This window comes from Ornithodoros turicata, chromosome 2 (assembly GCF_037126465.1).
Source record: "Ornithodoros turicata isolate Travis chromosome 2, ASM3712646v1, whole genome shotgun sequence".
Lineage (NCBI taxonomy): Eukaryota > Metazoa > Arthropoda > Arachnida > Ixodida > Argasidae > Ornithodoros > Ornithodoros turicata.
This window is the reverse complement of record NC_088202.1, coordinates 35,494,261-35,516,678: the sequence shown is the minus strand read 5'-3', so window position 1 is coordinate 35,516,678 and position 22,418 is coordinate 35,494,261. Positions and strand designations below refer to the sequence as shown.

Below are 22,418 nucleotides of genomic sequence, written 5' to 3'. Positions count from 1 at the left end.
AAGCGGATTTTGGGTTAGGAACCTCCTCGTCATTTAGCACCAGGCGAACACGCCTGAGTGAAGGAATTCCTATCGCGGGCCTAGGCTCAGCTACGCCCCAAAACACACGCCTGCGTCGATTTCTACCATCAGTACTCAAAAGACCACAGGTCATTGGCTACTCAACCTGGGGGTCACAATTAAATGGATCGTTAATAAATCGTGGGAAATGTTACGAATGCTTATACTAAACATGTAGCCCATGGGTCTATTTTAATGCTGACGTTTCGGGGCTTTGTAAAAATTTTCCTCGCGTAGTACAGACTGTTGTAATCACGGAAAAAAACAAAAGGTATGCGAGGAAGAGGGGCACATCTTGCCATGATTGCCTTGCCTTCCCGAAATTACGAAATAATAGGATGTGATATATTTATTATTCGTTTTTACTTTGTTTTGACGTGAATGCGTGTACCTATATGCGTTCAATATGATGGCGAAGACTAAGAGTTTCGCGACATGATTTGGCAAGCTTGAAACGGGTCGTGCTTGAAGACTCAGCTAGAGGTCCACGGGAAAGGTGCCGTCCAATCGGCAGAATAAGGTTAACTGCGTTGAAAGAACTGCACCTGGTGTTCCCTCGGTGCGGTGAGGGGAAGTGATTGGAACAAAACGGCTACTCCTGTCGGGGAGAGGACGCCGCTAGTGTGTGTGCAGATTTCAGACAAGGTCACATCAATTCGCGTAGAATGCGAAACGGCGCCTCGCTCAATTTCATATCCATGCATCTTGTGAGGGAGCTCCACGGAGCGAAATCCACGCGCAAATCCGCTGAAACAGGGGCGATTCAGTCCAAATCATTCGTGGAAAATGCGATTGAATTCAAATCCAGATCATACGTGGAATATGCGATTGAATCCAAATCCAAATCATTAGTGGAAAATGCGATTCAATCCAAGTCCAAATCCTGCCCATATTTTTTTGTGCAAATCAAATCGCAAATCAAATCCGCCAGCCCTCCGGTGGATTTAAATCCGGATTTAAATCAAATCCGTGGATTCAAATCCGCAACACTGATGCACACTGTGTGTGTAGCATGCGATATCGTACCATAAACACGTAATCGCATTACCGTATTTCAAGTATCCTCCCAGAACCGGCTGAGCGTGAAAAGCACTTATGTCACACTTTCTTTCCTCCGACAGAAACTTTGCTCTCAGCTACAATACTGTTAGTGGGGCACTAAACTGGAAAAATGTCTGCCCGCCCCCCTCCCGTATGGAAGATGGCATTACGATGGCATGGCGACTCATTCATTTAGTACGTCAGTGATTTACGTGTGAATGCAGTTTACCGATGTTCCTGTTCTCTCGTCTTCAACAAGGGCGACAATACAGATCGTCCTCTCACAGGACTCCTCAAGAGATCAAAATAAGGGAGGAAAACTAGAATATGGGATTACAAATCGCATATCCGGCCGCACAAGATGCGCAATCCTGGTGCGCCGCAAGAGAGCTTTCATTTTCGCGGGTCAGGCTCCCTTCGGGTACAAGACTAGAACATCACGCCTACTGGTCATTACAGAGCGGTTTATAGAAAGAGTTTAGCCATTAGGAAGAGCCTAACTTGAAACGCGTCATGCGGCGTGACGGCTGAAAGAACTCTCTCGCCGTGCTTTATAGACGACCTGCGCCCCTACGACATTGACTACGTAACGCAGCCGCGGAAACCATGCTGATGGGCATTATGAGCTATGAACTATCAGCCGACGCGTTTTTCCCGCTCCTTGCCCACCACAGCAAAATATAACCTCGGACCAGTACTCTCGTGACGTCACATATTTGTAAACAGAGGGTCGTCCATAGGTGACCGGCACTTTCTCAGTATCAAGTGAAAAGGATTGAGGGCCAGTTGTCACTTGGCGACGTCCGAAGCGGCGTCGTGAGCGGGCGGCGGAAATAGACGCGCATTTCCGGAGTCGGGAGAGGAGAGACGTCGAGTAAAAAAAAAACTGCCATGCCGAACTTCTTTCACGACGTCGGCAAGAGCTGCCGAGAACGACAGCTGGCGACCAATAAGGTGACACAGAAAGGCCACGCCTCCTAATTTTTCGTCTGCTTTAGACGACGGAATGCCACTGTGGTGGGAACATGAAAGTCGTGCGCGCTCACAGGGTGGCGGAAATGCGCCTCTACTTCCGCCGCCTGCTCACGACACCGCGTCGGGCGTCGCCAAGTGAGAATTGGCTCTGACTTTCGTATTTACGCTAGCAGGCGACGCACGCTATGGGTGCTGGAGGTGGATGTGCCTTACTCTAGAAACATCTTTAGAAAGCGGTGAAGCGCGACTGTCAGAACCTGACTAATAGTCTGTATTTTTCTGTATGTGTACATAAACTAATTTACCGACAGTAAGCACGCACGCAATGCATTGAGTATAACGACTGCAACAAGGAAACTTCAACCGTGCGTCACGTGTGTAAGGAGAGATTTTCAGCTGCAGCTGAAAATAGAAACATCTCAAAAATTCCTTTTTGATATTGTTGGTTTCATATTCTTCCATACATTCATATCTAGGAGAAGTACGCAGCATTACCGTGCCAATTCCTGGCATTGTAGTGCTGAAGGGAATAGTCAGCCCTTCACAGCACCGCAACAGCCATCCATGCGGATTCAGATGCGACTGGGAAACCAATTTTAAACACGCAGCGATCACAAAGCACCTTGCCTATATCGGAACCTGTGAGGAGCTTGACTCAGAAGCGAGGACACTGACGTCATTTCCGCACAAAATTATGCGGGGCGTTGTTGACGATGGAAGGAGTGTAGATACGTGCGTAGTTCGTCCATCGAAATTCCTTCGTCCTTGAATTCTTTCAGTTTGGCTACGAAGCCCCTCATATCACAGGCGCCTGTGGGACACAAGCTGGCGATTCCGGTAGATTACATTGAGCAGGACAAAAGCCCGTATCGACCAGCTGGCGGACCGCATCAAAATGTCGCCCATCCGGATGGATTCCGCTTGGATTCAGGATATTTGGGCGGTGCAACGGCGATTCTGTCGTCAAAACATATTCCACCCACAAGGCGGCAAAATATTAGAGAATAACCACACTCTCTGTATAAACGGCTCTTTAGTAGTAGCTAGTTAGATAGTAGCCTCGTTTACATGAACTTGACAGGAACGGGTCGAATTGACTAGCAGGTTCAGTCGAACAGTCGAACCCGATCGGACTCTGTTTACTTGAACTCGCTCCAATCGGAGGCAATCGCAGCGGCGCCTAGCGGGTCGAGCGCCCAGTGTAGTCCGAGCGTATTGAGTCGTGTCAACCTACCACCAGTTGTCGGGTTGACTCGACTCGACGCGACACGGGGTCAACATGACCCGACAGGCATTTACATGAGCGAGTCGAACCCGAAAACCGGAAAACTCTTTTGTCGAGTTCATGTAATCGCGGCTAGTGAGACGCGCACCCTCTTTTCTTTCTTCTTTGCAATTGGATTCTGCGCCGGCCGTCTCGCGTCTCGACCGCTCGTCTTCGCTGGCAGACCATTGTTGGCCGCCAATAAAATGTGCCCCGCTGGCCTGACGTCACGAACAGTAACCGGTATCAGGGGATCGTCGCCACTGGGCTCATTCTTGTAAACTAATGTTCTCAGCAAATTTTCACTTCCCAACAGAAATACTTTATGTGACAGTTCCTGAACGTGGTATATTCGTATGATGCGGCGAAAACAGTTATACAGGGCGCTTTTTATCATTTACAGATTTGTTTATAAAAGAGCCACCAGAGCAGCATAAACGTCGTTTTTGCAGCTGAGTTGTACGACCAGGCGGACACCCTGTCGAAAGTATGTAACTGCAATATCACTAATTACTTAAAATTCACTAATTAACCCTATTTCCTTACCAAAGCAAGATTGCGGGATAGGAGACAATACTCCTCGAAAGCCACTCCGTGTTAAAAAAACAAAAACAAAAAAACTCTGAGATGCCCATGTTCTTTCAAATCCATTGCCGAATTTCGCTACGCAAATGAGCCGAAACCGAAACCGCGGTGACCACTTGGAGCACAGCGCTCATTCCACGTTCGAAGGTCACGTGTTGTGGAGCGATGGAGATGATTGAAGAAAGTGCTGATCTGGCCGCCAGATCAACCACTCTACGATCCAGATACGGTGAAGGTGATGGGCTGCTGAGGCGCGCGATTTTCGTTTCGGCTCATTTGCATAGCGAAATTCCGCGATGGATGTTTCACGGCACGCGCTCGATTCTGGATTTTGAAAAGATAAAATGGCTTTTAATGAGGACTATCTTCCATTCTGCTATCTCGCTTTTTCATGAAGGTCCCTAATTAAACAGCTACTTAAATGAATTTCTTATTTTACTTTACTTATTTACTTACTTATGCTGAAATTAGTACGCACAGTTGTAGTACCTATGTGTGCGTCATTCGCTAGACTCATTCCTTTATGTAAGACTACGTCTGATCTCCCAAGTAATGCCGGAATGCACAACAAAGAGTACACGAAGAGGAGCTCCAGGAGTAAGGAATGTATTTACCATGACCTACTGTTACAGAGTAGGCCTATAGTCTTTTTGTCTTCCCTATTACAGGGTGTTTCGTTTAACTCGAACCCCACCTTAAAACGATCACGGCTCATTGCATCACAACGAAAGCAACTGCATAGTATTACTATTTTTGTTTATTGTTTATTGTCTATTTTGTTTATTGTCTATTGTGTATTTATGAGTATTTTTGTACCGCAATTAATTAATTAGTGGAAATTAATTTTATAACTTTCTAGTTACGAGGATTACAACGAAGGTGTCAGTTGTGAAGTTGTAGGCGCTGCCATCAGAAAACGAATCCAGTGGCTTGCAACGCTCGAGCTCTAACAACTAGTTTTTTCCCGGGTCTGCGCGGCGTCGTGAGCGGGCGGCGGAAGTAGAGGCGCATTTCCGCCGCCCTGTCAGCGCGCACGATTTTCATGTTCCCACCCCAGTGGCATTCCGTCGTCTAAAGCAGACGAAAAATCAGGAGGCGTGGCCTTTCTTTGTCACCTAATTGGTCGCCAGCTGTCGTTCTCGGCAGCTCTCGCCGACGTTGTGAAAGAAGTTCGGCATGGCAGTTTTTTTGGCTCGACGTCTCTCCTCTCCCGACTCCGGAAATGCGCGTCCATTTCCGCCGCCCGCTCACGACGCCGCGTCGGGCGTCGCCAAGTGAGGACTGGCCCTTACCACGTTCAACTGCATCAACAGTTGCATCATTCATCACTCAACTGCATCAACAGTTGCAGCAAGGAGACTTCGAAAACCGGTTGCACTATGCTAACTGGCTTTTGCGCACTGCCGGTCAGAACCCGCAATTTTTGAGTAACGTCATCTGGACGGACGAGGTAAACTTCTCCCGGGACGCGCAGGTGAACCTGCACAACGCTCATTATTGGAGTACCACCAATCCCCATTGGCTTCGCAAGTCCCATCATCAATACAAATGGTCCCTCAACGTCTGGTGCGGCATTTGCGACGGGACCCTCATTGAACCCGTCTTCCTTGATGGGACATTGACCGCGGACAGATACCTAAACGAGGTTCTTCAGGGTCCCGTGAAAGAGTTCTACTCCAACCTCCCAATCGCGCGATATGGCCAGCTGTGGTTTCAGCACGATGGCGCTCCCACACACAGCTCCAGCCCAGCTCGCGCCTATCTCGACCACGCATTTCCTAACCAGTGAGTGGGAAGGTTCGGACCAGTGCCATGGCCTGCCAGGTCCCCATTGTTTCTGTTATGTTGGAATACATGTGCGAAATGCAGGCTCACGTTGTTCTATCTTAAAATAAGTTGTCATTAAAATAAGTTACACCAAAAAGAGGCAATTACTTTTATCTTGCTCTTTTCTGTTTTCCCTGTGCAGCACTTAGGGGAAGCATCATACCCGCTGGCTCTTCGCTGGAATAAAGCATTGCTTGTGCCACAAACCATTTTACAGAGAGTGACTGTAACTGAGTAAATGCGTAACCGTTAAAAGAGCGGCTGAACAAATGCCACCCGCGACAGCTCTTCCTGGTGTTTTCTGGTTTTCTTGCTGTTTTTTTTTCTTTTTGTAAACGCATTGCTACAGGTTCAAGGTGCTTCCGTGCAAAGATAACCTTCCCTGTCGCATACTTCACGGCGAAAGAATGAAAAAAGAGGAAGAAATCAAACAAACAATGAAAAGACAAAGCGCCGCGTTGTCATGGTCAGCGTGCCTCCTGATAGTCTAGCAGATACCCCAAGCAGCAAAATGTACTGAAAGTCGAGTGCAATAGGGGTGGACGGGTAGGTGGAAGGCAGTGAACAGACCCGTGAAACTAAAGAATATGGATAAGACACATACCGTCCACCCCTATTGCACTCGACTTTCAGTACATTTCGCTGCTTGGGACGGCACCATGCAAGGGTCGAATGAATCGCATATCTCCTTGTTCGTCAAGTGGACATGGAAGGGCTCTCTGATGGAGCGCTCTTTTGACGCGACGGAAAGATACACCGTTCAAGTGTCGGAAGTTCGGGCCCATTTCTACAGACTCGGGAAAAAAACGAGTCGTTAGAGCTCGAGTGTTGTAAGCCACTGGATTCGTTTTCTCATGGCTGCGCCTACAACTTCACAATTGACATATTCGTTGTACTCCTCGTAACTAGAAAGTTAATCAAGAAAGAAAATTAAGAAAGAAAGAATTAAGTTAGAAAGAAAATTAATTTACACTAATTAATTAATTACGGTACAAAAATACTCTGAAACACTTTAGGCTACTAGTAATACTATGCAGTTGGTTTCGTTGTGGTGCAATGAGCCGTTATTTTTTTAAGGTGGGGTTCGAGTTAAATGAAACACCCTGTATAGTAGTAGGTCATCATGGTGTTTTAAAGTAGCACAGAAGTCGTTTTTAACACCCTGTTTCTTCCTATAAAACTGTTAAGTACGCCAGTAAGATGCACCAGGCAAAGTAATTCACACCGTGCACAGAGTCATAATTATCGCAGAAATTGAATTTAAAATATGCCGCAAAAAGCGACCGTGCGCAACGGTGGTGAAGAGCAGTACCAGCCTGTGATCTGCCTGGAACCTTGCGCTGACGGTATAAGGAGAACGCTCGCTGATTGGTCTAGAGAAATGTCTGCTACTCGGCTGTTCGGGGTTCTGAAAAAGCCTTTCTCCTGGCTCGGTAATGATTCGGCCCCTCCTATTCCCAATTCTCCGGGAGAACTGGCAAAACTGGTTTAATTGCGGTAAAGGGACAACGCGCTGATCCCCACTGACCGGCGAACCAGAACGAGTTCTCCTTATAATGTCATCGGTGACCTGGCATCATACCTTCTCATTCTCGTTATACCTGGAGTGGCGAGCTAAGGGTGAACGCACGGAGCCATGTTTATGTGAGTTTTTTTTTTCTGGGAAACAAATTGCACACATCAAAACCTTTCGCGCTATTCGGTAAAATGACACACACACTTTCATCAGACATTTTAATCTGAATTTATTTTTGATGGCCCTCTGTACTCCTTTAAACGATGGGGCTAAACGACGTCGCCAGCCCAGTTGGTCCGGCTCCCGCAGGTCAGGATGGCAACACGGCCCTGAAGAGGTACCGCCTTTAAACGCGATTGGCGGAGTGCCCAAAAACGCAGCCAGTTCTTCTTCTTCTTCTTTCTTTCTTTTCTTTTTTTTTTCGGGAGTACCGATGGGTCTCATCATCGGTCAGCTCTGCAGATCGATTTACGAAGTCCTAGAGCGACACGTTCGACATTCGGAACTTCCGCTGCCACCGAATGTTTTGCACGTTCGTGAACGCACTCTCCGTGAATTTCTTCGCAAAATGTTCTTATGAATTATTCGGGAACATCAATGCCACCCTGCGCCTTGACAGTGACATGACAAGCATTAGTGAGAATAGTTGCGATAGGACAATTTAGTTGAACCTTGATGCTTTTGTTTCTTGCAATGTGTCGCGCCCCGATATCCGAGCGTTCACAATCCGAGATCTCAAAATCGAGAATGCCAGCATTCCGAATACCGCTCCACTTGTTATGTAAACATTGCAGCGACTGAAGCCTTACAGTGGTGGGCACCGGCCACCCTTGGAACTATCCTCGTGTTCTGGGGTATATGCGACCACATGTGTTTGTTTTGCCTCCAGTGGGCAGATCACATGACAGTGAATACATTTCCCGGGGAAATCTATTGCAGTGTCCACGCTTATACCTGCGAGATCTGAGAATGACAGTGTTTCAAAACAGGGTATCATTGATATGCACACTCTAGGGAAGATTCGGTTTGTCTGGGTAGAAGCGCTGGAACAACACAGACGGGAGCGACATCGGTTACTTTCTGGTTAGGCCATTTCTGAGATTTTGAACCTGTGGATTCTTAACCGTGGGGTTTTGGAATACAGTTAAAACCGCCCGTTTAACCGTTTGTACACGATACCAAGCACGTGCCAAGCTAAGGCGGCTAAGCGAACCTTGACAAGTGACACCCTCACGAAGAACCATTACCCTGACAGTTTCGTTAGAAACAGTTTTTGGAACGTCCTTCGATAACACAGCGGAAAGGCCTCCCCTGAAAAGATCGTATGTATTTCGTACGTCCGCGGACTGTGAGAGTCTGTACGAAGGATGTTAAAACCACTTGGCATCACAACAGCGTTACAACCAAACCAAACATTACGAAACATGCTTTGCCATCCCAAAAACCCTGTGCCCCTCACTTGCCAATCATGTTTTCTTTTAATTCCGTGTTAGCGCCGCGAAGCAACTGTGGCTATGAGCAGCTTACGGACATGGACACATCGAGAGAGGACAGCAGGAAGGAGTGGGGGACAGGGGGGGGGGGTTAGTATGCGTTCTGGGCTGACTTCAGGGGGAACTGTGCCGACATGCGTCTGGAAAGTCTTCGGAAAACCCAGGGAAAACCTAAGACAGCACAGCCGGTGACAGGATTAGAACCCGTGTCACCTCTCAGTCTCTGCCTGGAAAGCGATCACCCTAACCACTATGCCACGGTAGCTGGTCCAATCATGTGTTGCATACAAGATAGAGTGTGAATATTGTGACGCATGCGACATAGGGAAACAGGAATAAAAAAAGCCACTATAGGATGAAACAGCACAACGCCCAGATCAAGAATCCGCTTGCCGAGAACTGAGCCACCGAGGCATGACCTGTACTATAGCTTCATATGCAAAGATTTGCACGAGTAGTCCGCCGTCTGCCTGCTTTTCTTGTTAGTCGGTGCCGCAATGGACGGCAATTTTTGCATTTGCTTTCGAGCGAGTGCTAGAAAAGAAAAGGCGGCTGCGTAATCAAATATGACAAAGAAAACAGCGTACCAGATCTGTTAAACGAGTTATACAGGGTGTCCCAGAAAACGTTTCATTGAATTATAATAAAAAAACTACGCCACCTAGAATCATGCGGTCAACGGCACTTGTTCTTATTAGGTTTTTGCCACCTTGTAAAGTTAGTGTCATGTACCCCAAGTTTAATTATGCAAATATTTGGGAACTGAACTCAGAAATTTGCCAAGGGAAGGTCACTTTTTTACCCCACCAATATGAAGAGCGTGCCGAATTCACTCAAATTCATGATAATTGGCAGTGATATTCACGAGCTATCCCATCGGAAAAATAGCCGAATATCATGCTTTTCGGAGCACCGGACCATAACGCGCGATGTCTTTCTGAGCGCAATCGCTCGCAGTCCGACGAAAGGAGGTTCTGAAGCCAGCCCACAGAGTGATAGTAGAAAAAGTAACAGTTCCTAAAATTGGGAGAGGGAAAGTATTATCCCAGCGAAAGTCGGACGTGATAAGCCATGCCTGCGTTATCTCTTTCTGCGATGCCGGTGTGGGCTGGGTTTCCAACCTCCTTTCGTCGGACTGACACAGATTGCGCTGAAAAATTCATCGTGCGCTATTCTGTGCGACCTCCGTAGAGCATGATGTTCGGCTATTTTTTCCGATGGGATAGCTCCTGAATATCCCTGTCAATTATCATTAATTTGAGTAAATTAGACACGCTCTTCACATTGGTGGGGTAAAAAAGTGACCTTTACTAGGCAAATTTCCGACTTAAGCTCGCAAAAATTTACATACTTAAACTTACGTCACACGACATTCACATGAGGAGGTGGCGAAAACCCAGTAAGAACAAATACCGTTGACCACATGACTCTAGGTGGTGTAGTTTTTTTATTATAATTCAATGACACGTTTTCTGGGACACCCTGTACACATATACACGAGTGTTGAATTCAAGTAATGTCCCAGTTTCACCAACGCTGGCTAACTTGGAACCGAAGTCAAGGGTTGCTAAACCTTCAAGTTAGCCTTATTTTCTTTTTATAAACGTTAATTTCAGGGAGCGTTCCAGTCTGAGGTGGGGCAAGAGGAGTTCGAGAAGAAGATCTGCACGCACATTACAGTCAGCAAATGTCAAATGGAGGAAGAGCTACATCATGGCGCATTACTTCCCCAATGAAGGTGACTGTAATCTTTATCACTGTCATAATACAGGTAAAAGCGAACGCCTTCAAGCAGGTAACGAAAACAATTTTGGTACCCTGGGCTTGGACATATGTGACCACCAGTGGCACGCTTCTCTTCAAGCAACTTCGCGCAGATTCGAAATGCAGCCATTGGGGAGGGGGGGGGGGGGGGGCTCAGTCAATATCACCACAGTTCAAACTATGGGGGCAGACAGGAGGCGCTCTAAACTATAATGAAGACCACACACCTCGCTGATATCCCCGTCACACTGCAATTTTATCTATACAGACTGGGATAAAAGTAAGGATGATTTACCTTCGTCTTTATGGTTTCACTGCTGTCGTAAATGTACTGGACGTGTGTCGTAGTACTTCCAGTGATCATGAAGTGAGAGTTCGGATCCTCAGTTTTGGCCGTCAAACCTGAAGCACATGTCTGCAAAGAACTGCATGTCGTGATACACTACCTACGCCCACGAGCAAGTACAGGTTGGGACAAAAGTTCACGGAACACGCGAGCGACGTAGTTTTTCTTCGGTGCGATACCCTGGTGGCTGCCGGAAGCGGGTGAGTACACAGTTTCGGAGGGGTGGAAGGGTGCGCTCTTAGCGACACACAGTGCTGTGGCAGAGCAGAGCTGTGGCTTCCACTTCGCAGGCACGCCAAAGCGATACCCTCTTCCGGCGGCCGCTGGGGTGTCGCACCGAAGAAAAAGTACGCCGCTCGCGTGTTCCGTGAACTTTTGTGCCAACCTCAACTATCGAGTAAAAAGTTGTACCTCTGCAAAGGTGCTCATAGTAGCGCTCAATGGCTTTATGTTCAGCTGAGTGACGCCATCAGTTTTCTTCATCTGGAAAGTCTGGACGCCCATGGTTAGACTCAGCATGACTGTTGCGTTGGTAGAAAAAGCAGTTGGACTGAGAGCGCCAATGGCGTTCATCTGTAAGCAAGCGGAAGGAAATTAAGGTATACGCCACTGTCGTACCCACGCAATGAAAAAGTGGAAAATAAGGCAAATATGCACCGTCATGAATTCATCCTCCTCTAGAACCTTAAAACGCTTGCCTCATAAATGTTCCCGTAGCTTTTCTGTGATTTGTGTGATTATTAGGGCCCGAAATTTTAGGCACGTGCCTATAGTTAAATTCTAATAGTCGTCTAAATGCGACATTTTTGGGGGTTGCGTGCCTTTTTATCGAGTCTATTGATTTGTAGCATTTTTGAACAATTTAGATGCCATGACAGCCTTTTTAGAGGTGCAAGTACAAGTGCGCCTTTCAGACTGAGTGCTGCATTTTGCTTTTCATTTCTGCGTGTTTGTGCCTTTTCTTTTTTTTTTTCGTTTGCTTTCCTCAAGCACCGTGGTTTGCTTGAACGGTGTAATCTGGTACGCTTGCGGAAAGGCTGTCACACACGTGGCCTTTCTTGGACTTTCGCGAGATCTTCGAGGGCAGAGAACTAAAAGTTGTATTCGCTATTGCGTGGGCCTAGGCCGCCTCAGCATTCGTGTAGAAGTCAAACCTTCTGCTGTACCGTAGCCTTTTTCCCTGGATAGTGTATTCTGAAGCACCAACAAAGTAAAAGAGCGCACCAAATTTACGCGCCTATTTTTCCATTTTATTGCCTATTTAGCTGGCTTGGGGAGCCTCACTGCCGGCTTATTTTCGTGGCTTTTGGTGCCTAGTAGTGAAGTGCGCCTTCATAAATTTATTTTTGGTTTGCAACAAATAATATGAACCCATGCGATGGTACCTCGAACGCAGCAGAACTGAAGTGCGCACGACAGGCCTCTAAGCTGCACCCTACTAGACGCCCTCCGCACATTGGTTTAAGTGAATGAACGTCACTTGGTGACATCCGCGATCACAATGGTGGTGGTGGTGGTAGTGGTGGTGGTGGTGGTGTGGGGCGGTCCTGTAACTCGTGACGTAACCTGGCGCGGCCGAAGCGCAGTAAGAGTAGGAAACGAATTTTAATTTTGGTGGCCAGTGAGAGCTTATGGCTGCTCGTGGGTTTGCTGAGTGCTGACACCTGCGATGACATCGGGCCGGGGTTATGGCTGCTTTCTACGACCGTTTCTGTGAATTTGATTGCGCAACGTCAATTCTCCCCACAGGGGAAACTTTGTGGGTGGTGCCTCCTGGTAGGTTGACTTGACTAAAGGTGCAGGGATTTGAGGCATGCCACTTCATTGCTCCTCTTAAGCGGCACACAAGCTATCAGTGCTGTGATCATAACTTTCTGCGTAGCCCTAGTACCAACACGTGGAAATAATTGCACTGTGCGCCTTTGTCAGGCAGTGCAAGTATGTTGCCGCAAAGAGGCACGCATAAAATACTTCATCGCGATAGGTGGCTGACATCTGGTAAACGACACCACAGGGCTAACTCGGTTTCACGTCTGAACTGACGAGGGGCGGAGCACCCGTCAAGGAGAGCACACGTGTCCCAGGACGGCGCCCACCACGGAGAGGTGCTTCTGTGACTCCCGTTCACCCATGCTCAATCGCTCCTCGCTCGTCGAAAGCCCAAAGTGATTGTGCTAGGCAAATAACGGAGTAAACCTTGCTCTGTGACTGATTAACTTTGTGAGCATATGAACAGAGTGAGAAGTAGTAAGTGTCGTTCCTCCTCAGCTGAGTCCTTGTAATTCTATACTGTAGTTGCGTTTATGCCAGTGAGGATAGTACAACCGGTAGTATGCCTATTTCTCTCACCGCATTAGATAGGGTCACTAACTACATCAGAATGCGCCCTTCTTAGGGTATCTGAATACATGGATGTACATGCTCACTAGCGTACACCCTGAATCGTGAGAATTTGAGAAACGCATAATGTACGCCAGGATCCTTATGCCCAGTTCGCACTTGATGACGCCCGACGCGACGTCGCTTGCAAGCGGCACAAGTAGACGCGCATACCCCCTCCCTCTAAAAAAAAAAAGCTGAAGGACGATTAACATAATTAATGAGGCGGAAATGCGTTAGCATTAGGCGTATTCTCTTACGTATATATTTTTTGCGTTCACAGCTGACCCACCACCCGGCCATTACGTACTACCCAGCGCTATCCACCTCTATCCACCCATATAACTATCACTAACTGTTACCACCACTACCACTCACTACACAGTCACAACAGTGACGCAAGTCTCCTTCCTCTCGGCGAGTTCATTCGCTGCGGTGCTGGAGAGGGCGGTCTTCCTAGCAGTGCGCATGCGCGGCACGCGGGTATGAGAAGGGAAATGGAGGGGAGAGGTTTTCTCCGACGCTTCACACATATGTCAGACGGTCACGATTTTCGAACTTCGGGGTTCTATTCCTTACGCATTAAAATCCTCTGTTTCGGCGTCATGACGTCGTCGCATAGCCTCGGCTTTCTTTCGGCGACGCTCTTGTGACCGGTCATCTACACCGCTCGTAGAAGGGACCACATCCATTTTAAAAATCTCGCACGCACACAATCATGCAGCTACAGATGTCCGAACGTGCCCAGGAGGGAAAGGCAAACTGGAGAGCGAATTTTTGACACACGCCAACCTCTCCTGCTCTTCCGCGTAACGCCCTTTCCACCCTTTGTACACCGACGGACGACGTCGGGTTGACGTTCACATGACCACTCTAATGCTAACACATTAAAACGTTCGATATGCCGAACTTTGTCCATGGCGTTTTGCGGGGTTCGCGAGACCAATGTTGTCTTGGCCAATGAGGTGACATATCCAAACCACGTGTTCTCGTTTTTCGTCTGTTTGATTTTCGCCGTAGCCGCGACAGCTTTTTCGCATTACGTACTTTGATTCCCTTTTTGAGTTCAACGTGATGAGATGCAGAAGCATCGAGCTGAGGTGGGATGCGTATGTGGAGAATCCACAGAGCACATTAAAATGAGAGCGGACCGAGGAAATATCCTGAAGAATCTCGTCAAGCGCAAGACATAGCGGCAAGCCTTCCGTGGTGAGAACAAGAAAAGCGTGCTCTTCCAACGTCCCTCGACGTCAGCATTCACGTCGCGTCGAGCGTCACCGAGTGAGAACTGGACATTATCGAACAGTTCACTGCCGATTTCTGGTACAGGGAGGACGAGAAGAAAGGACGACCAAGAAAACGATCCGAGCGTCCGCCCATTCATCAAGCTACTATTCCACAGAAAATCTCTGGATCGTAGTCTTCGTTACCATGAAACGTTTCTCGGGTGTGTGTGTGTGTGTGTGGGGGGGGGGGGGGGGCTTTGGGGATTCAAACCCCGCGAAGTCCTACCTTTCGTAGTACATGTGGGAGAGGTAAACGAGAAGGGAAGTCATCCTCACCTATGTACAGTCCCCATAGAACCCTTCCTGAAATATTTTTTTCCGCGTAGGGCACTCAGCAGCGGCTAATCAACTTCATGCAAGCTGAATTTGACTCGTACATATTATCTACGAAATCCTATTGATTGCAAAATGGGCCCTGAGGTCGCATCCAGCTTACTGCGGTGCAGTCTGCGCCCCCACTTACAACTTGTGTAAAGCTCTGATGTTGAGAATCCCAGGTAATTCTTTTCAATACCGGGATATCGGGATTGAGATAAAACAAAGACAGCGCGCCTACACAACATTTGTACAGTAGCTCCAACGTTTCCCTTGTGGGTATTATTTGTGTGTGCGTGGCTCCTCAGAACTCTGTCTCTACATTCCAATCAAAACATTCGTGGAAACTTCGTACTTTCCCTTGTGTTTTGGCATACGGCGAGTACTCGGGGGGAATTTTTTTACGTCCTCAAATAGAAGGAGAAAGTAGTTTTTTGCGCAGTCGTCACGTGTTGCGCCGCGGGATTTATTAATGCGGCAGCATAACCCGCTGGCGGCACTCCATAGAATTTCAGATCGTGCAACTGCGCGACTGTGAGACGAGGAGTGCCTCGGGCACCGGGCGTGTTCGCTATTGGTGGTTACCACGAGATAGCTGCTGGCATTGGAATGCTACGTTATATTACATCTTGCAAGCGCAACTACCAAGACGGGAAGGAGACGTCTTGCTTCGTCGGGGCGTGGACCTGCCGATATGAACAAACGGTCGTTCTCGGACTTTCCCATGCTTATGGCCGTTGTCTACACCTTGGAGCAAATTCTGTTAGGTCTGTCATCATCCTCGCAGTTTCCATGTGAATGCTCCAGATCAATCAGTCAATGGTCGTCAAAATATAATGCAAACAATTTTGGGTGATTTATGCATAATTCACTCAATATGCCTCGCACCGGCCCGATAATCGACTTTGAGTAATTCGGGTCGGTGGATCTTATTTCTTCACGCCACACCCCTTATTCTCAAGTCCTCAAATCCTCCCAAGCATTACATCATAACTCATTGCAGTTGTGCTCCTACATTTGAGTCATATCTGCAAACCATTAAGCGCAATTTAAAATTATCCTCGTATTTTCCTAGCAGTTCAACTATTACTATCGCCCGCGTTCCTCCTCGTTGGATAGTGGGCGAAACCAGGCTTCGGCACACGAAACTGAATCATCGAAGCCTCAAAACCTGGCAAGAGAGAAGGAATGAAGGGCTCTCGCTGCTTAATGTTGAAGGGAAAAGCTGGCTGCCGAAACTGCAGGTGGCATATTTGCGACGTGAATGCTTCGTGTTGGGTTTAGGGAGACGTCTGTGTACGCGTTCCGTACAGACCCCAAAGTTATCACTATTTCGCTACGTCTCCTGCACTAAGCGCACAATCCACATTCGGCACGCAATAAGTAAACCACAGTTGATTCTTCTAATCAGGTCAAGCACTGGTGTGCGCGTATCATCGGTTTGTTTCGCACATCCAGCGCGGATAGCAAACGCTACAGACATTACGCATCATATGCTTACCATGGAAGCGTATACATAGGTTGTGCTTGTCCAAATGCTGGCACCTGATGTTCCGGTCATTGCAGTGACGTTCCAACTACTTATGTGAGTATGAAGCACAATGATGTCGTACCCTTTGCTGAAAGTAGTCGCACACAAACAAAATTAAACACCATTAAAATTTACAAACTTCTTGAATAGTAGACCATCTTTGAATCTACACAGTGCAGTCCAAATGAGCTGTGTATACTACTTTATATGTTCCATCATAAATTTCTGAACAGGCTCCCGCTGAATGGTCAGTCCTTGTGTTCTCTCGTCCGTTGCTTTTTCGCTGTTCCCATTACTCGAATCGTCTGTCCTTAGTCCGTCCACACGTTGTCCGTCACACGTGTCCGGACTGTTTGTAACTCTTTCGCGGCCTTCCACGTTAGTATTGACGTTTGCACCAGTCGTAAGGACTTCTTATACAGATCGAGTGTCTGTTGAATGATTTATATTTTTTTATTAAAAAAAAGCTAGGGGAGCAGCATAGATGCCGTCCGTTATTGCGGTTGAGTTACATGTAGGGTAACCGGTTTTCGAAAAATATTTTTTGCTAAATTCAGGATCCCATGAAGATCCCATTCGGTTGAGTTTGGGTATAAAATTTCTGATGTGATATGATACAGAAAAAATCGGGTTCATGAGGCTTGTTATACATATCACAAATGTAAAAAGAAAACAGCCTTTAAACTACGGAATAACACTGTCTGCGACAGAACAAGGACTGTTTTAAAATGTCTATGGCAATTCGAACGTGCATTGAGTTGAATAGCAATTCAAGTCTGCATGGTGACGAAAACCTGTACATTGATTGAAGCACAAGTTCGCTTAGCGTGACCCTGTTACAAGTCTTACATGAGAAGCGCTTTCGTTTCCGCATCAAAGTGGGACAAATGAGCGTCGTATTTCCGTTACGCTGGGCGATTCAGCGGCAGTTCTGCTTATTTTGGCACCTTGTTCCTTTTTTTTTTTTCGGAACTACCTAAGTTGCTACTAATTGCTCGGCGCCGGGCGTTCTTTCGGCCGCGGGGCGGTACTGCCATCCATACGGCTCTGAGCCATCCTGAACGGGCGCGACACACACGGAACTGTTAGAAACCACGTATGTCGCAGCGGTTTTCGGACGATTTTTCGATGCGCGCTCGCGCTCGGCGTGTGTGTGATCTCAGAAAACCCAGTTTTTTAACACGAGCGCAGACTCTGTGCTGATATCTGGCGACTACTGCTATTCGCGCGCGCGCGTCACTCGCTCAGTCGGCGTCCGATGCGTTTCCGGTGGTTTTCCGCGGGCGTTTCTTCGCCGCGCGTACAAGGCCACGGCGTACACGCAACGTTTTGACACTGGGGAAAGTGCGACCAATGCGTTTCGCCCTCACGGCTGCGGTGTCAACTCCCTCCGTCGGTGATCCCTCCCTCTCTTCCACTATCGCAGTCGTGCGCCGTCGTTCCGCACCGTGTAACAAAGGACCCCGGTTCGGGTTGAAATCCGTTTTACCCGAATCACTACTTCTGCCATTCGGGTGGTAACTTGAGGGAAGAATCGGCTAATACCCGATTCTAATATGCCATGCGGACATGACCAGATGATGACCAGTTACTTTAAATTGATTAATTTGCTCTTTCATTAAGGAATTTCGGGCAAAAGCGAGTGAGCAGGATGAGAAATCATCCTGGTTGAAAGCCATTCTACCTTTTAAAAATCTCAAAAACGAGCGCGCGCCTCGGCAGGGCATGCCCTTTCACAGTCCATTTGTACCTGTTATTTGGAACACAGTCATAATTTTTAAAGAACATTATCTCCTAATTTAGCTATGCAAATGAGATGAAACTGCGCGCCTCAAGCGCGCATGACGTTCGCCGACCAAGGCCTGACTGGGCCGCAAAGCAGCTGACCAGCAGGTCAGCACCTGCCACAAAGCCCTCCATCGCTTCAAAGCACGTGGCTCCTGAGGTGGAAGGAGCGCAGTCCTCCCTGCGCTTCTGATACGCGCGGTTTTGGTTTCATCCGCATTCGGTTTCATTCTGCAGAGCACATTTCGACGGCTGAAATTGCGACGCACGTGCCCGTTCCAGAATTTTTAAGAAATGTAATGGCTTTCAGCGAGGATTCTCTCGTACGTATATCTCGCTTTTGCTCGAAATCTCTTAACTAAAGAGTTGATTAATAAAGTTTAGGTATTTATTCATCTTGTAGCTACGTACTTTCTTCGGGGGGATGGCAACCTGGCCGACAGGCTCAACTAGAAAAACGACATCTATGCTGTTCTTGTAGCGTTTTGTATAAAGAATTTGTAGAGTATGAAAGCAACAACAACTCAGTATAATGTTCTCGTGTGTTGCTGTGAGGGTTAGTGGTCTTTAACCTCCTAGTCCATCGTATGGTATGCTTGATATTATGTCCATTATGTAAAAGCCTGAGTCTGGGCTCACAGAGGGTCGAACAAGCCTTCCGTCTTCGAGGTCTTCCACCAGCTTGCTGCATATACGCCATCTTGTCAGTTGATATTATGTGTTGCTGGTATATGCAGGTTCTTGTTTTTACCTCTGTTATCGTTCTCTTGAGTGTAAGGTTGTTGTACAACCTGTTAGGCTCGAGCTGCTGGAAGGCATCTCAGGAAAAGAATAAAAGGAAAGCTTTTCGTGTTAACACCCGCTCATAATTACGATGCAAGAAATTTTTCATGCCGTACCCTCATAATAAGCAGGTACAATGAATGCACAATTCTAAAAATAGGCCTTTCAATATCCCTCCTCCTTGACGAAGTTGACGAATTTCTCGATGTTACGACTGTCCGCAAGGTAAGTAGAGACAGAGCCCTACGTCAAACTTGCGAAAATTGAAGCTCCGCCTTGTTAAAAAATGTAGCAAATAAACACGAAACCATGCTACAGAGCAAACACTGGAAGCACCGTGGCACAATTTGCCTGTCACGCGGAGGTACACACCAAAGCTAAGACAACTCACACAACTATACTACACCGCTGTATTCTCAAGACACGGGTCTCTACGATAAGCAGAAGAATGTGTTGCTTACGTTCCCAAGCAGCACAATGTACTGAAATTCGAGTGCAATGGGGGTGGCTGGTATGTGTCTTATCAATGTTCTTTAGTTTGTCGGGTCAGTTCAAGGCCTTCCACCTACCCGTCCACCCCCATTGCACTCGACTATCAGCACATTGTCCTGGTTGGGTTATTTCAAGTTCAACCACGTTCGTCACATGTTCGAAATCTCAGCTACTGGATAGATACTCTGCTCGGCACTGATAACTAATCTCCTGTTTTCGTGACCACGCTCCGATAAGCACTCGACTATCGGGAAACAACAATGGACCGGCCTATTACCACTTTGGAGGTTGTCGGGTGCTGTCATGGTATGGCTTGTTGACAACACGCGTAAGAAGAACGGCTCAAACGCAAAGAAAGAAGACTTTTTATCGTTTCTTTTTTTGATTGCGTGTTAGCGCCGCGAAGCAACTGCGGCTATGAGCGGTGTACAGAGGTGGACAGACGGAGATAGGATAGCAGGAAAGAGTGAGGGACAGGGGGAGCGTAGAAATAAATTACGTGGCCATTTGGCAGCTGTCAATTATGTAAAAGACAGACAGGTAACGTTAACATGGGTATATCTCTGTCCTGCTATTGCAGCAGTCTACATCCACACTAAACACATGAGCGTAGAAATAAATTACGTGGCCATTTGGAAGCTGTCAATTATGTAAAAGACAGACAGGTAACGTTAACATGGGTATATCTCTGTCCTGCTATTGCAGCTGTCTACATCCACACTGCACACATGAGCGTAGAAATAAAAATCAACAACAGGCAATACTGCAGGGTGCACATATAAAATTGCATAGACACAGCAGACTGATGGATTAATTACTCCATCCCAATTTTGTCCCTCTCAGGTTTGCCATTATGAAGTACAATTACAGTGTTATGCTGGTACTCTGGCTAACATCACACATGAACCAGAAGAGCACATTTATATCTATATGAGGAAGGCAGCACAGCGGATATCATACATTGAATGGTGAATACAGTGTATATGGTGTGGCAACTACACAAAATTTCATTTGACCACTGATCATATTGCTTGGAGAAGGAGAAGACGTGGCAGAGACAATGCAGGGTCTGCCACAACTCCAGGGACTGCATACACGCGAAAACTGGAACGCCAGCAGCAGTACGATTATGAACAGCATACATATAAGCATAGTGCTTTATTCTTTTTTGCAGATAATCGACAGCTGCCAAATGGCCACATAATTGATTTCTACGCTCATGTGTTCTATGTGGATGTAGACTGCTGCAATAGCAGGACAGAGATATACACATGTTAACGTTACTTGTCTGTCTTTTACATAATCGACAGCTGCCAAATGGCCACATAATCTATTTCTACACTCATGTGTTCAGTGAGGATATAGACGTTACGTTGACATTATATATATTAGTGCATCACGGTGATAGTGTCAATATCATTTACTGTCCTGCTTTAACATTAAACATCAGTGTATGTATGCTTTGTCGCATACTACCTCTGAAGCTGCAATTTTAACTTCAAGTAAACCACAGCAGCCAGTGATGGCCATACAAAGTTTTGTTTTCGCCTGTAGAGCAAGCATCTGATACTGAAGCATGCGTACAATGGTAAGACACTTACAATCAGAAATAGTTAGAACACAAAGTGTATTAACATTTGTAGTCCACATTCTTTATTGTTGTACTCAACTAATCTTTACATCCGCTATATGTGTGCAATTTGCTAATAAATAGTGTATATCCACATATAAACACTGATACCTAGTGTGCAAACACCCACCTCCAACACATCTTTTTTTGGAGCCAGACATTGTGCACTGTGCGGGTATGTTCAGAGGTTCCTATCATGACACCTGAGAATAGTCATCATGACCTATGACTAAAGAGTGCACTATTCGCACAAGCGACCTTGGAGTTCTGGGAGGGCCACGACCCCTTTGCCCCCCTTCTCGGTATACCCATGCCCCTGGCTAACTATACTAGGTAGTCATCAAAAATAAGACTATAAGAATGTGACCTTGTGTACCACTTTTGTGCCACCATGATATGGGTAATAGTGCTTGCAAGATTACATTAGAAATATTTTTTACAGAGAAGTACTACTCCTATCCAAAGGAAACTTTCTGTAAGCCTATGTTCCACTATTTCTGTCATATGCTCTTTACTAAATGACATGTACTTTCATTGCTGTTCTTAATTATGTCAATGGGTGAAGCACCATGCCGACGAAGTGATTTCACAGAATTGTAATGCATGATGTGCTGTTTGCCAATGTTGCGGATTTGGCCGCTCAAATCGGATTTAAATAAAATCCGCATTTTTTCTGAAGGTAGTAAATCAAATCCAAATCAAGCCCGGATTGAAATCAAATCCAAATCAAGCCCGGATTTAATTTTGACACGTTAAATCAAATCCTTTTAAATCGGGATTTGTTTTTCCGGACCTAAATCAAATCCACTTTTAAATCCGGATTTATCGAATCTTTTGACAAATCCGGGAGCCAAAATTCGTGCAGTAGCATTACTACACCTATAACCGTGTCTACAAATTACTAATACTGCACGTGTTCACTAAACAACGCTTAAATAACAGCGTGACGTGGCACAAAGAGCAATAAATTTCGTCTGATTGACGACGATATAAAGGGCCAACCTATCAATCCGCTGGCCGAAATTTTATTCATATTTTAGGACAAATTTTTTAGTTTAGAAAGACAGTTTCGGTTACGCCTGCTCGGCGTGTACGAGACTATCAGTCACCACGTATCAGCCTGTGTCAGGGGCGGATCCAGACGCTCGGTTTGGGAGGGGGGGCGGTTTGTTTGTGGGAGCGCGTAGTGGGGGAGGGGGGAGAGGGAAATTCAATGTATACACTGACGTTTTGGGGGGGCGATTGGGGGGAGCTATTTGGCGAGTTGCTTCTACTTACAGGCGTCTGCTCGCTCTACCACAGGAGCTATATAAATGATATCTATACCATTCGATAGAGAATGAGCT

At 46.7% G+C, this 22,418-nt stretch overlaps 1 protein-coding gene across 1 annotated transcript in view; it reads right to left on the bottom strand.

The window, feature by feature from the left end:
* LOC135383350 (uncharacterized) overlaps positions 1 to 22,418 on the bottom strand; it is a 123,346-nt gene that overhangs the window by 2,187 nt on the left and 98,741 nt on the right. Inside the window, exons 4-6 of the mRNA XM_064612844.1 lie at positions 16,353 to 16,470; positions 11,283 to 11,444; positions 10,821 to 10,940 (exon numbers count right to left, since the gene is read on the bottom strand). Coding sequence (XP_064468914.1) covers positions 10,821 to 10,940; positions 11,283 to 11,444; positions 16,353 to 16,470 — 400 coding nt within the window. The remainder of the gene's footprint in view (positions 1 to 10,820; positions 10,941 to 11,282; positions 11,445 to 16,352; positions 16,471 to 22,418) is intronic.